The sequence below is a fragment of the Mobula birostris genome, chromosome 4, assembly GCF_030028105.1.
Source record: "Mobula birostris isolate sMobBir1 chromosome 4, sMobBir1.hap1, whole genome shotgun sequence".
Lineage (NCBI taxonomy): Eukaryota > Metazoa > Chordata > Chondrichthyes > Myliobatiformes > Myliobatidae > Mobula > Mobula birostris.
In genome coordinates, this window is record NC_092373.1 from 29944320 (window position 1) to 29960197 (window position 15878).

Here is a 15878-nt window from a genome sequence, read left to right on the forward strand (position 1 = left end):
ATTCCGAAATAGAACGTAAACAAGGGGGGCAGCTGGCCAATCGTCGACGGCCATGGGAGGGGAAGGTGTAAGAGGCGGGTGGGGGGGGGCACCCGGGCAGACGGTTGGCTGGGCGTAAGAGCCCGTAAGCGCGCTCGCAGGGGTGCCGCGCCCCCCTTCTCTCCTCAATAGCAGGGCGGGCGGGTGCGCGCACGCGCGCACCCCCGAAGTTGAGTTGTCAATCGCGGTGCGCGCGGACAGCCGACAGCGCGGGAGCGAGGAAGGGTTACTCACATCGGGCGGGCTGCGCGCTTGTTGTGGTTCCCTCTCGGAGGCGGAAAAATAATTTTACATTTAATTGGAGAGAGAGAGAGTAAGGGGTGGGAGCTTTAAAAAAAAGTGAAAAGTAATCCCGAGTGGTTGGAGGTGTTTTATTTTGCCGGGGGAAACCAGTCGGTGTAGTACTCGCCCTCACACCCCCTCAAGCCTCCAGCTTGCTGTTTGTAATTGTTTTAATTTATTTACTGAATCCTGATAGTGTGTCCAGCCGGGCCAGCTCGCCCGGACTCCGAGCAAATGGCGAGTCCGCCCGAGCCCAACTCACCCGGCACTGACGGCTTCTCGGACGTGAGGAAAGTGGGCTACTTGAGGAAGCCCAAGAGCATGCACAAGAGATTCTTCGTGCTGCGGGCGCCCAGTGAACTGGGCCCGGCGAGACTGGACTACTACGAGAACGAGAAGAAATGGAGGCACAAGGCGAGCGCGCCGAAGCGGTCCGTACACCTGGAGAGCTGCTTCAACATCAACAAGAGGGCCGACTCGAAGAACAAGTACCTGGTGGCCCTCTACACCAAGGACGAGTACTTGGCCATGGCCGCCGACTGCGAGAGCGAGCAGGACAGCTGGTACCAGGCGCTGCTGGAGCTGCACAGCAAGGGCAAGCTGACCGGTGAGGAACGGGAGGCTGCGGCTGGCTCGGCCGCCCACCCCGGCGGCTCGGCGGCGGTTGAGGACACCTACGGCGAGGTGAGTCCCGGGCCGGCTTTCAAAGAAGTGTGGCAGGTGGTGCTGAAGCCCAAGGGTCTGGGACACACCAAGAACCTGGTGGGGATTTACCGGCTGTGCCTGACCAGCAAGACCATCAGCCTGGTGAAGCTGAACTCGGAGGCGGCGGCCGTGGTCTTGCAGCTGATGAACATCCGCCGCTGCGGGCACTCGGAGAACTTCTTCTTCATCGAGGTGGGCAGGTCGGCGGTGACGGGCCCCGGCGAGTTCTGGATGCAAGTGGACGACTCGGTGGTGGCCCAGAACATGCACGAAACCATCCTGGAGGCGATGAAGGCCATGAGCGAGGAGTTCCGACCGCGTAGCAAGAGCCAGTCATCGTCCAGCTCCAACCCCATCTCGGTGCCCCTCCGTCGGCACCTCAACAACCCACCTCCCAGCCAGGTGGGCTTGAGCCGCCGGTCGCGCACCGAGAGCATTACGGCCACCTCGCCCGCCACCGGCAAGCATCATTCGTTTCGGGTGCGAGCTTCCAGCGACGGCGAGGGCACCATGTCGAGACCGGCCTCGGTGGACGGCAGTCCCGTGAGTCCCAGTGCCGCCCGGACACATTCCCAGCGCCACCGAGGCGGCTGCAGGCTGCACCCCCCTCTCAATCACAGCAGGTCCATCCCCATGCCGTCGACCCACTACTCGCCTTCGGCCACCAGCCCGGTCAGTTTATCGTCAAGTAGCACAAGTGGCCACGGATCCACTTCCGATAGCCTTTTCCCCAGGCGATCCAGCGCTTCCATCTCTGGATCACCGAGCGATGGTGGGTTTATTTCATCGGATGAGTACGGATCCAGTCCGTGTGATTTCAGGAACTCCTACAGAAGCGTCACTCCCGATTCTTTGGGACACACTCCTCCTGCAAGGGAGGAACAGGAGTTAAATAACTACATCTCTATGGGGAAGCATTCGAATCTGATTCCAAATTGCCACAACAGGGGTACTCAGAGGTGGGCTTCTACTAAATTAGATGATGCAGATTCGGATAAAGGATTTAGGAAGAGGGCTCATTCGTCAGGCACATCGCCACCCACTGTGATGCACCAAAAGACCTCTTCTCAATCTTCCACTGCTTTGTTTGAGGAATACACAGAGATGACACCATGTTACCCAGGGGGACATTTGTCCACCTGTAAAAACTCAGCTTTCGTACCTACTCATTCTTACCCTGAGGAATGCTTGGACCTTCACCCAGCTGGTAGGCGTTTCAGCCAGATGGATGATGGATATATGCCAATGTCACCAGGAGTGGCTCCTGTGCCTAATAAAAGTGACTACATGCCAATGAGTCCCAAAAGTGTTTCTGCTCCACAGCAGATTATTAATCCACGCCAACATTCACGAAAAGATGGGTATATGATGATGTCACCCAGCGGTAGCTGCTCTCCGGAAAACGTGAGCTATGGAAAAATTTGGACCAATGGAGGGAATTCTAAGTTGTCCGTTGAAAGTAATGAGGGAAAACTATCAGTTAGTGACTATATAAATATGTCTCCTGCAGGTTGCTCAACCACAAGCACACCACCAGACTGTTTCTTCAATCCAGTTGAGGAGTCTCATAAACCAGTTTGTTCCTATTTCTCGTTGCCTCGTTCCTTCAAACATGTGCATCGAAAAAGCGAGGAGTCCCCTTTAAGAATCGCTGTAAATTCAGGTCGTCTTTTATATGCTGAGGATTCTTCTTCATCTACAAGTAGTGATAGTTTAGGGGGGCAAGATGGTGGGCATCATGCAGTTAACCCTGTTAAAAATGACTTGTACGTACCAATGAAAGGTAAACTTGTACGGCCCACGAGGCTATCGCTTGATAACACTAAAGCGAGCACTTTGCCCAGAGCACGAGAGCATCCACTTCCACCAGAGCCAAAGAGCCCAGGAGAGTATGTAAATATTGACTTCAGTGACAAAACCTATTCTTCTCGTTCATTGTCTCTTGTTGGACCCTCTTCAGGTGCAGGGAAACTTGTTCAGCAAAGGCAGTCTATGTCAGAATATATGAATATGGACTTAAGAACTGAGGCACACAAGTTTTCTGGCATACCAAAATCTACTGCGGGTGTCACCAGGTCTGCAGCCAGCTGCGCTTCCAGCACTTGCAGGAAGAATAGAGGGCAGGGAAATGGTGATTACGTTACCATGCAGCTAGCTGCCACCTGCTCAGACTTACTAGAACCGCCAGTAAGTAACTATTCAGAGATGACAGTTGGTGAAGGTGTAGTACCTTCTATTTCCGTTCTACCTCAGGCAGAAGTGAGCTCATTGAACACCGTTTCTGATGCAGTACCTGGTCCTCTAATGGACCAGATTTCAGGAAGGAGTGCCTTTACTGTGCTTAATCTTGCCCCTAATCGGAACCAAGGTGCCAAAGTCATCCGAGTTGATCCTCAAGGTAGAAGAAGACATAGTTCAGAGACTTTCACTTCCACAGCCAGTGTAGCTGGCATGACACTTTCTTGCGTTGACCACATTAAACGACATAGTTCGGTATCTTTTGAGAATGTGTGGCTTAACAAACCAGGAGATTCTCTGGCTTTAAGTTCCAAAGATCAGTCAAATGATGTCACAGTGCAGAATGATTGTAAAAATGGTATGAACTACATCGATTTAGATTTGCTAAATGACTTTAACAAAGAATGGCCCTCCTCTCAACATGTAACCCCTCATCAGCTTCAAGGAAGTACCTCTGGTGGTGGTAAGAGTGATGATGATCTGAATTCGTATGCAAGCATCACCTTCCAGAAGCCAGATGAAATAAACAAGCCTGCAGAAAGGGAAGGTAAAAGCACTAAGTGAATTCTAATAGATACTTGGAATTATGTTTCCCCTAATTTAAATGTGATTTTTTTTAGTTTCTCTGATCACTTTACTAATGACTACAAAACATGTTTTTCTTTAAATGATTGCAGTTAAGTTAATTGCTAGAGCTGCTTTTTGTTTTAAAGTTTTCTGTTTGAAAATACAAAAGCATTTACATTCTTGGTTGGCTAATAGATGATTGTAAATACAGATGATTGAAATCATTGGGCGAATAGAGTCAAATTTAAATATTTCACTGAATTACCAGGGTCGATCCTTGGGAATTAACCCCGTTTGGCCTGTATGAAAATTTCCACATCGGCTGTAGGGTTGGAAGTTAGTCGTGTATGTGGAAAATTCTCAGAAATTATTTACTCTATTATCTGTCAATAAATGTTGATCCCCATTTAGTTAGACAAATAATAAAGCAGTTCTGTCAACATTGAATTTTTTTCTCTCAAATTTTATGCTTTGTACTTGTGTTCAGACCTTCCAAGTTGAGCCGGGGAAAAGTGAACCTCAAGAAATAGTTGCCTTGGTTACACAAAATGTTTTGCAATTGAGAGGCATATGTATTTTCCCAATTAGGTCTGCCTATGGAATTTTTAGTGCTCAGCAAAAGCTGGTTTTGAATTGGTCAATTCCAGTTAGAGTTGCTATTATGGAATCCCTGGCATCGTAGGGGAATGGGGAACAACCTATGAGAGACCAGAACACTTGTCAATTTAGATACACGGTCAGCACTACTGAGTTAACATGCGGAGCTTCAAGCGGTTTTGATCATTAGAAAGCGAGACCCAAGTGATCTAAGCGTCACTTCCTGTGACTTGGCAGGAGCACAGTAGAACCTTGTAGCTTTCCTTCTATCATGCTTATAAAAATAGTGAAATGGCTGCAACATTTTATTGAATATTTTGGAGAAATCTGTGGAGCCACTAATCTGCCTTCATGGTTTGGCAGACTGTTACTTCACCACAAGAGCACGTCACTTAACCCTTTTGACAACTGAAGCAGCAGTTCTCTAGCAAAATAAGGCTTCTGTTAGTTCAACAAATGTGAATTAAGAATAATTTCCTGAATCCATGTGTTTCTCTGATGCTGTGCACGAAGGAGGAGGAGAGCCTTCAAGAATGTATCATTGAAAACAGGAATCAGGGTCGGAGTTGAAATTCTTGTAGAGTAAATCATACATCTTCTGGAAAATTTCCAAGATGTATTTCTGTGAAGTACAGGTATATTACATTTTATGAGACAGGTTGCTAATTGTGAAGAAGTCTAGTATATTATACTGACATTTTAAGGACTCTGTAGGATGCATTCTACGGCAGTCTGGACTGGGGGTGAATGGAGAGTTAGTAAAGTTAGTGGTGCATGTTTACTAGGTACTGTAGAATAGCATTGAGGTACAGTAATTGCAAGTGTTCGAAGGAGTTAATGGGGGTTGGAATGTGAAGATGGGGAGGGCAGAAAAGAGGAAGCAAGTACTTCCTTCAAATAGCCATTTTCTTGATTATTTGTAATAAAATGTTATTGTAAATACTTGTAGAAATTAGTGAGCAGAGACTGTTTTCATACAAATATAACTTGCTCTGAGTAAATCTCTCTCAAAATGAAGAAGCAAATTGTATTGAGCTGCAAAATGTGGATTGTTAATGCCAAACAGTGATTTATTTCAGCTTGTCAAGGGCATAAGGTATGGCTTTTCTCTGGTCATGCTGCAGAGATAATGATATATTCATAAACAGCATTGTTCAGCAAGAGTTGATTTTTTTTATCTCCCATAATTATTTTGCAGATTGTTATTTTAGCTTAAAACCTTTCATATTGTTGGGGCATCTGTAACAGTCTGTACATCCTCTTCGTGGAATATGTGGGTTTCCTGCCACAGTTTAAAAGATGTACCATTTAGTAGATTGGTCATTGTTAATTGTCCTGTAGTTATGCTAGGGTTAAATATGGGGTTGCTGGGCAATGCAACGGGAAGGGCATATTTTGCATTGTATCTCAAAAAATAATGTGTATAGCATGTGGCTTGTGTATTTAATGGTAGTGACATTTGCTCTGCTTCTGTCTTGTGATTGGTAAGACTTTGAAGCATATGAAACAATATAATGAACCAAACTGTATGTTGCATTGTGTCAGAGGAAGATATTGGATGTCTTTCTCTGGCTTCAAGTTTTCAAGGAAAGCTCTTTTTGGAATTTTATAAAGTACAAAAAGATACAATGTGAAAATGTGAAGAATATTTTAAATCTATATGGGATTCAATTAATGTACCATTGGGTACATCACTGAGTAGAAATTATTTTGCAAACATAATCCATGTTGAATGGACGATCCAGATTGTCCAGGGCCTGGAGCACGGTAACCATAGTTGGGTACCTCATATATTTTTGTGGATTTATTTCATGTGTAAGGTCCAGTTTTATTTTCAGTTTATATTTTTAAAAATGCAATGACATGGTTGTGAGCTTTGTGCATTTGTGAATCTTTCTGGACTTGGCAGCAGCGTTAGCAAATCTGATGTTACAGTAGTAAAGCATGAGTTGCACCATTTTATGACTGTGTCACTTATTGATTGCTTGTTTTAACCACAGAGGCTGATTGGAATGCAAATCATTGCCAGAGAAGTTGAAAGGAAATGATCTGTTTACTTCATTCTGAAAATCACTTCTTAGGGGAAAAAAAAGTCTTGCATAGGTTGCATTCCGTTCTGCACCGTGAGAATCAATGGAGTTTCTTTTCTCAATGTTCCTTGTATCCTATCCATTACAATGCTGATTTGTGATACCTTTTCTCATATGGTTTTGGTTCAAGGTACAGTCTGAGGAAATTGCAGGCTCTCATGTCTATTTGCACAGCAATTTTGATACTATTTTCTAAGTGTGTGTATGAAAACGCAGCTTGTTCACGAAGGCATTCTGGCACTCACTTCAGTTGCCCCTTCATGGGTGTACAGCTTTGTCAGCTAAACTCTTTAAGAAGACCTCTTCATTGAGCACCTTCCATTCAGCTTTTATTGTTGTGTATTTTAACTGGACTACTTGGGGCATGCCATTTGATAGTCACATATGCATTCCTGAAATTATCTGAATTCCTTTTAAGGGTGTGTCTTTAATTTGAAAGAGGGAATTTAAGTTCAAGGGGCATGCTTTTTGTGATTGTATGTATTGCAGAAGCCATCTATTTGTCTATTTTCATACTCATTGTGTACCTCACCTTTGCCCCACCCTTTGGTTTGTCTTCTTGCACTTGCATTCTTTTAGTGAAAAGCAGTTTTTTTAAATTCAATGAGATCATGCTTTTGAGTACAATGTTTAGCTACCAACTTCTCAGCAAGTGCAAACCCTAGCTTTCCAAAGCTTTAATGCTTTTGAAGATTAACCTGGGTGATCCATGATTTGGGTGCTGACATTTAATCAGCTGTTACTGCTTTTATGCAGTGCAAACTGTTGCCATCGTGCTCTTGCTGTATTCCTGTACTTGGTTGTCTACCATGATACAGGGACCATGTTTTTATCAAAAAACTACATGTAGCACAAACTTAATTTGAACTGAGTGTCTGACTTGCCATTTTAATTTTAACACCAGCAAAAATTTAAGTAATGAAGTAAAAGTGAAAAAAAATTGTAAATAAATCTGACAATTCTCAACTCTGATAGGTGTGAGACTCAGCTGTTGGGAAAAAAACTGAATTCGCCTTTCAAAACAGTGAACCCTACGTTTGACCATATTTTCTTCTGTAGGAAAATGTTTCCAGCTGTGTTATATCAGCCTATTTTCTTTGTTCCACAATAAGTGAAAATTGTGGGGGTCAGGGATCAATTAGACACTTTTGTAAGTGGATGGAGATGAATCTGGTTCCAGATGCTTTTCCATGAGATTCAATCATTTACTTATGTTTCTGATTTGGACCTTTAAACAGTTTTTCAGTCTTTGTTTTGTATAAAAGTAAAAACAAATCCTTTAAACAGCTGCTGAAGATGTCAAAATGAAAATGGGCTTCTAAATCAGTTAATGACAGATTTAAAAAAAAAGTGCAGTACAGAGTGGCTTTTGGGGGAAAAAAGTAGAAGGTATTATGTTTTCTGAGGCTGAGATATTGTATGAACCCTGTTTTGGTGTGGAAGCAGTTATGTGGCAGTGGTTGTAATATTACTGGAAATTGGTATCCACTGGGTGTGGCTTTTACCTGGTACATTGTGTGCTGCATTTCTAAGTATTAACACTTGCACGACTCTTGGTTGGTAAATATTGATGGCTTATAAAGCGTGGGTAGGACTATACTTTGAAAAATTATTTAAGAAAATTCAAGAGGTTTTGAGCATTAATCTAGTTCCAGAAACTTTTTCATGAGATTTGGTCATTTACTTCTGTTTCTGCCCCCCACTTTAACAATGATGTGGAGTTACCTAGTAAGTGGAATGTGACTGATCATTATGGGAGGTCTGCCAGAACTGTTTTTCCGATTAGGAACCTGGAGTAGTTTGATGCCTTTGCATTAGCACTTCTTCCTCTGTGCTCTGAATGAAATACCTGTATGATACTCCCTTCAGTTTGCACTTCAGTATCTTCTCTATTGCTAATGTACATTATTGTGAATTAGCGAACGAGAGAAAATCTGCAGGTGCGGGAAATCTGAGCAACACACAAAATGCTGGAGGAACTCTGGCAGTCCCAAGCAGCGTCTATGGAAAAGAGTACAGTCAACATTTTGGGCCAGAACCCTTCGGCAGGACTGTTGTGTGATAGTGTACCCCTGGACAAGTTGTTGCACAAAAGGTTTATGCAAATATAGCTAGCCTTGGCATGCACTACTGAAGGAGGATCTATTGCTAATGAGAGTAAAAGAAAATTGGCAACCTTTTAGACTTGGATGTGCAAAGAAAGTTTTCTTTTCTCAAGCATCTCCAGTATGTATAATGCTGACTTGTCATGCTACATCTGCTTTATATTTTGTGAATTCTTATCCTGTGCCTTATTATAACTGAGAACAGGTTTGCTGATTATGATGGGACTTGTTTTGCAGTTGGGTTTCAAACATTTGTGCAACATCAAAATCTTGACAGCAAGCAAGTCCCTGCAGGAAAATGTTTTCAAAGCAGGTGCTTAGTTGGTGGAGGAACTGCCTTACAGAGCCTTTGAACTGGATAAGGAATGTCTCTGAGAAGAGACTGCTGCTACAAGCCCCAGGGCCTGAAACTGGTGAGGAGGAATGTCATTGTGTCTTTCAAAGCAGGTTTCTCACATCTTTTTGAAGCAGGGTGCCTGTGGAGTATCCATCATTACTGAGCCTAACAGACCTGATCTGATTTAGAAAGTAATTGTTTGGCTAGTTTTGAGATGAGGGGCCACTGGAAGGTTCTGTTTTCTACCATCAAGTTGAGTTCACAGGGCATTGTTTTGAGATGGGTTTTTACCACAGAAGCTTTTCTAAAAGTTCGTGGATTCTCTGCTGGTATTTATTTGGGCCACACAGTGTGACACAAGCTCTACTGAAAGTTAGCTGGCATTTACCTTATTAAATTCATGATTATTTAAATTACTTTATAATTTAAATACTTAATCTTTTTACATGATGGAAAATCTTTGAAAGTGGGATCAAAATATCAGCCGTATGGATCATAATATTACAGGTTTAAGTCCTTCTCCAGAGACTTGACAAATATCTCAGCCGGTGCTCCAGCTAAGAGTTCCCCAGTACTTCACAGGATGGCTGGTCCAAACTTCTCTGCTGCTGTTTTGGAAATGCATAAGACCTTGTATCTGTTTTCTGCAGTGCCTGCCTCCTGAGTCAGTGGTAGCTCCCACTGATTCTTAAGTGAGATCTCTGAGAGCCAGAATTGGTCTGTATGTGCATATAGGATGCATTGGGAGTTGAATCAAATGTCCAGATCAAGCACCTTGAGAAACGTGGGCTGGATTTGGGCACTGGGGATTAGAGTGATTGTGCCCACATAGGTAAGCAGAGTGAAAAGTGAAAGTGCTCAGGGGCATGCAGTGTTGGCACCGGAATGTGTAGTGACACTTTTGGGCTGCCCCCAGCACATCTTTAGGTTATGATAGGTTGTTAATGTAAGCAATGTATTTCACTGTTCTAATGAATAAATAAATGAATCTCTGAGTCTGAGGTTGGTTGGGTTCCAGGGTACAGTGTTTGAAGAGTGTTGAAATTGAAAGGGGGGTGGGGGAAAACATGTTGTGTGTCAGTGATATAAGTGAAGATCACTTTCACTCAGTGAATTAGTCCTTACTCTTAATATTCCAGACCTAATCAGTTCCCCTCTACCACCACTCTGCTCCGTCTAGCGGAATTAGTCCTTACTCTTAATAATTTCTCCTTTGGCTCCTCCCACTTCCTCCAAACTAAAGGTGTAGCTATGGGCACCCGTATGGGTCCTAGCTATGCCTGCCTTTTTGTTGGGTTTGTGGAACAATCTATGTTCCGTGCCTATTCTGGTATCTGTCTCCCACTTTTCCTTCGCTACATCGACGACTGCATTGGCGCTGCTTCCTGCACGCATGCAGAATTCATTGACTTTATTACCTTTGCCTCTAACTTTCACCCTGCCCTCAAGTTTACCTGGTCCATTTTCGACACCTCTCTCCCCTTTCTAGATTTTTCTGCCTCTGGAGACAGCTTATCCACTGATGTCTACTATAAGCCTACTGACTCTCACAGCTATCTGGACTATTCGTCTTCTCACCCTGTCTCTTGCAAAAACGCCATCCCCTTCTCGCAATTCCTCCGTCTCCGCCGCATCTGCTCTCAGGACGAGGCTTTTCATTCTAGGACGAGGGAGATGTCTTCCTTTTTTTTTAAAGAAAGGGGCTTCTCTTCCTCCACTATCAACTCTGCTCTTAAACGCATCTCCCCCATTTCACGTACATCTGCTCTCACTCCATCCTCCCGCCACCCCACAAGGAATAGGGTTCCCCTGGTCCTCACCTACCACCCCACCAGCCTCCGGGTCCAACATATTATTCTCCGTAACTTCGGCCACCTCCAACGGGATCCCACCACTAAGCACATCTTTCCCTCCCCCCCCCCCCCGCATTCCGCAGGGATCGCTCCCTACGCAACTCCCTTGTCCAATCGTCCCCCCCATCCCTCCCCACTGATCTCCCTCCTGGCACTTATCCGTGTAAGCGGAACAAGTGCTACACATGCCCTTACACTTCCTCCCTTACCACCATTCAGGGCCCTAAACAGTCCTTCCAGGTGAGGCAACACTTCACTTGTGAGTCGACTGGGGTGATATACTGCGTCCGGTGCTCCCGATGTGGCCTTTTATATATTGGCGAGACCCGACGCAGACTGGGAGACCGCTTTGCTGAACATCTACGCTGTGTCCGCCAGAGAAAGCAGGATCTCCCAGTGGCCACACATTTTAATTCCACATCCCATTCCCATTCTGACATGTCTATCCACGGTCTCCTCTACTGTAAAGATGAAGCCACACTCAGGTTGGAGGAACAACACCTTATATTCCGTCTGGGTAGCCTCCAACCTGATGGCATGAACATCGACTTCTCTAACTTCCGCTAATGCCCCACCTTCCCCTCGTACCCCATCTGTTACTTATTTTTATGCACACATTCTTTCTCTCACTCTCCTTTTTCTCCCTCTGTCCCTCTGAATATACCTCTTGCCCATCCTCTGGGTTCCCCCCCCCCCCTTTGTCTTTCTTCCCGGACCTCCTGTCCCATGATCCTCTCGTATCCCTTTTGCCAATCACCTGTCCAGCTCTTGGCTCCATCCCTCCCCCTCCTGTCTTCTCCTATCATTTTGGATCTCCCCCTCCCCCTCCAACTTTCAAATCCCTTACTCACTGTTCCTTCAGTTAGTCCTGGCGAAGGGTCTCGGCCCGAAACGTCGACTGTACCTCTTCCTAGAGATGCTGCCTGGCCTGCTGCGTTCACCAGCAACTTTGATGTGTGTTGCTTGAATTTCCAGCATCTGCAGAATTCCCGTTGTTTTTGTTGTTGTTGATCACTTTCACTCAGTTACTTTGTTTTTACTGGTTGGTATACAACATATCTTTGTTAGATGGTGTTCTGCCCAGTATGCTTCAATCTATGATAGTAGAATAGATTAACTGGTGATTATCACTTTAGTGTTTGTGTGCAGCTGCAGTGCTATGTAGGCAGGTATTTGCATTTATGATGCTACAGTTTTACTTCAGAGGTACTTTATGGCTGTTTAAAGAGACACAGGGCTTCCAGAAGCAGTGAAACGTCACTGAAACTGTATAAATCGTTTTAATTTACCTAGATCATAGCATTACCAATGATCAAATTAACATTGAAGAGACTGTCCATCTGCTGTATCCTGGGTCTTATTAAGCTTTTTAAGTGTTTGTGATTCATTCAGTCACCTTGTGTTTTGAAATTGTGGCAGGACCATCAGGATTCATGAAGGGATTTAAAGCTGTAGCTTACCTACCATTGTGTACCAAGTTCAAGGTGAAGACAAGATCTCTCTGAGTAGCTGAATTTAAGAGAGTGGGGTTTTGAGGCCTTATCAGTGCCGAAGAAACTGCATTTCACACTTAAAATACTAGTTCCTGCATTGATCTATACCTGTAATTCACTTATTGCCCAGTGCTGTGACAAACAACCCCTGGTTTATAATCACATTCTCAAGGGCAATACAAAAGAGAATGGTAATGAGACATAAACTAAAAGGGGGTGTAGAAGGAATGTATGAGAGGAACTGTCAATGTAATTATAGCTAATCCAAGGATTGCAGAGGGCAACATAATTAGCAAAGTTGAAGGTTTCTTTTTGAATAAAATATGTCCTACTCAAACTTCAAGTCTTTCTGTCTGAGAGCAGATGTGGTTTTGGTTTAATGACTTGCCTGAAGGATGGCTCTAAAGAAGGTGTAGTACATTTGTATTCGTACAGTGGACTGTTGGCTGGATCTCCGTGTGAGGAATGGGACTCGAACCCACAGTGACAGAGCCCCAGCTGCCAACCCTGGTGTTTGTATTCATCATGAAGTTTTACTGAAGGATATTTACTTTTAAACTGCAATGACTGAATAAATGCAAGCCATTGAGAGGCTTCTAGGAGGTTTCATGCATAAAAGCTTATCATAAATCAGTGCAGCTGTTCTCTAGAAAAGCAACTTTCACTGGTGTATATCAGTTGGCTCAATTACATATGTGACCCGTACATTAAAAGTGATTGTAGAACACATTACTTTGTTCATAAGTGACGATATTCAGAGACCTTGATACATTTCTCAGTATTTCAAATTAACTCTTAGCACAAGTGCATACTTAGGATGAGTAAGCCATCAACAGTTTTGAGGTGGCTCATCACTTTTGCTATGAGGCAACAACCTCCTCTCAGTATTCCTGCACAAATCCCTTCATTTTCTTAATATCAAGAAATCAGTTGATTTTTTTTTTATTTGAAGGAATTTAGTTTTGAGCCTCCAGCCCTTCAGGGTTGGGATTTACAAGGCTTACTACTGCTTGAGTGAAGAAATTCTTCCTCATTTAGGATTGAAATGGCTTATCCTTTATCCTTTTATTCTGACCTCTGGTCCCTGACTCTTCAGCCAGGGAAAGCACTTACTCCATTGAACTTTGAAAGAGTGTTAATCCAAATTCTTTCAAACTCTAGGATGCAGTCTCAGACTCATACACGGGTCCCTGATGGATGCTGCTTTACTGTGACAAAGCTCTGTGTGGATGTGCTGAATGGCGACGAGTGCTTTACCCACAATATGCTGGGTTGTTTCCACAACTTCTTGTAGATTTTCCATTCAAGGGCATTAGTGTTTCCATATCAGGCTGTGATGCAGCCAGTCAATATACTCTCCACCACACATATTTAGAAGTTTGTCCAAGTTTAGATGTCATGTTGAATCTTCTAAGGAAGTAGAGGTGTTGCTGTGCTTTCTTCATAATTGCACTTGCATGCTGGGCCCAGGACCGATCCTCTGAAATGATAACATGAAGGAATTTAAAATTTCTGACCCCCTTCCACTTCTGATGCTCTGACTTGTGGACCTTTTTTTTTCCGTTTTGAAGTTAATAGTCAGCACCTCGGTTCTTGTTGACATTGAGTGAGAGGTTGTTGTTGTTGTGGCACCACACAGCCAGATTTTCAGTCTCCACTCTATGTGCTGATACGTCACCACCTTTGGTTTGGTCTACGACAGTGATGTCATCATCAAGCTTGAATATGACATTGGAGTTGTGCTTAGCCACACAGTTATGTGTGTAGAGTAATGTGAGTAGAGCAGGGGGCTATGCAGGCAGCCATGTGCATCTGTGCTGTTGGAGATTGTGGAGATGTTACCAATCTGAACTAAGTGGGATCTGTGAGTGAGGAAATCGCGGATCCATTTGCACTAGGAGGTATTGAGGCCAATGTCTTGAAGCTTATCGATTAATTTTGAGACTATGATAGCATTGAATGCTGAACTGTAGTTTGTAAACAGCATCTGATGTATTCATCTTTGCTATTCAGTTGTTGCACTGGTTGGCAATTTGGAATAGATCCAAGTTGTTTCTCGGGCATGAGTTGATATGGTTCATGACCACCCACTCTAAACATTCTCAGCACAGATCTTTAGTACTTGGCCAGGTACTCCATCTGGACCAGCTGCTTTTTGTAGGTTCAGCCACCTGAAGGATGCTCACATGTTGACATTGGAGACTGAAATCACAGGATCATTGGGCACTGTGGGAGTTTGTGATGGTTCTTCCATGATTTGGCGGTCAAGTCAACCATAGAAGGCATTGAGCTCATATAGAAGTGAAGCCCTGCCAGAACTTTTAAGCATCCTTCGTTGATTCAAGTTTAGTCCAGAATTGCCACTTCACCCATGAGATGGCTTTCTGGAGATAGGTCCTAAATCTTGTGTAACTTTCTTAGTCTCCAGACTTGAATGCTTCTGATCTGACCCTTAGCATTTTGCAGATCTCATGGTTCATCCAGGGCTTCTGGTTGGCAAGACTCTGAATAAATTTGTGGGGCCGCACTCATTTAAAAATGTTTTTATAAAGTCAGCGATAGCTATGGTATACATTCAGATCCGCAGATATGTCCTTGAACACGGCCAAGTGAACAGACTTGAAGCAATCCCTTAGCCACTCCTCTGCCATCTGCAGCCACCTCTTTGTTGTCCTAATGTCTGGAGCCTTACTCTTTATTCTTTGGCTGTATTTGGGTAGGAGAAGGATAGCCAAGTGATCAGATTTCCCAAATGTGGTTAGCGCATGGAATAGTAGGCATTCTTGTGTTAGTATAAGTGTTTTAGTGTGTTGGGACCTCTAGTGCTACAGGTTATACCCTGATGGTAGTTGGGCAGGGATTTCTTCAAACAAGCCTGGTTGAAGACCCTAAACATGATTTGAAATGTGTCAGGATGGACTGCTTGTTTGGTGATGACATCATGTAGTATCTCAAGCACTTGATTATAGTTGGCTGCTGTTAGTATGTAAACTCTGGTGAGGATCATTAATAAGAACTCCCTAGGTAAATAAAACTGATATTTGATCACTAGGTGTTCAAGGTCGGGGGAACACGTTCAACAAAACTACCACATTAGAGCCCCACCAAAAGTTTTTCTTGAAACACACATCTTCACCTTTTGCCTTTTCTGAATCAGCAGTTTGGTCCATCCTATGAATTGAGAAACCTGTGGTTTGATTGCAGTATCTAGCGTGCTGGGAGTAAACCATGTCTTGGTTGAACATACAACACAACAATCTCTTGTTTCCCTTTGATACAGCAGTCTTTCCCTTTGGTCCTCAGTTTTGTTCTCCAGAGACTGCACATTCACTAAAAAGATGTTGGGTAGAAGGGGTCTTATTCCTTGGGTGTTTCAGCCTGACTTGGAGTCTCCACCCTCCCCCATGCTTCACTTCTGGCCATAGCAGTGAATCTTCATACCTATAGGTACAGTTGATGTTTCAGGCAGGGACCCTTTGTCAGGACTTGTCAACTGTACCTCTTCCAATAGATGCTGCCTGGCCTGCGTTCACCAGCATTTTTTGTGTGTGTTGCTTGAATTTCCAGCATCT

General features: G+C 44.0%; 1 protein-coding gene across 1 annotated transcript in view; it reads left to right on the forward strand.

Annotated features, from left to right (window-relative positions):
- The first annotated feature begins 212 nt into the window (after window positions 1-212).
- irs1 (insulin receptor substrate 1) overlaps window positions 213-15878 on the forward strand; it is a 54200-nt gene continuing 38534 nt past the window's right edge. The window contains exon 1 of the mRNA XM_072255090.1: window positions 213-3811. Coding sequence (XP_072111191.1) covers window positions 556-3811 — 3256 coding nt within the window. The 5' untranslated portion in view covers window positions 213-555. The remainder of the gene's footprint in view (window positions 3812-15878) is intronic.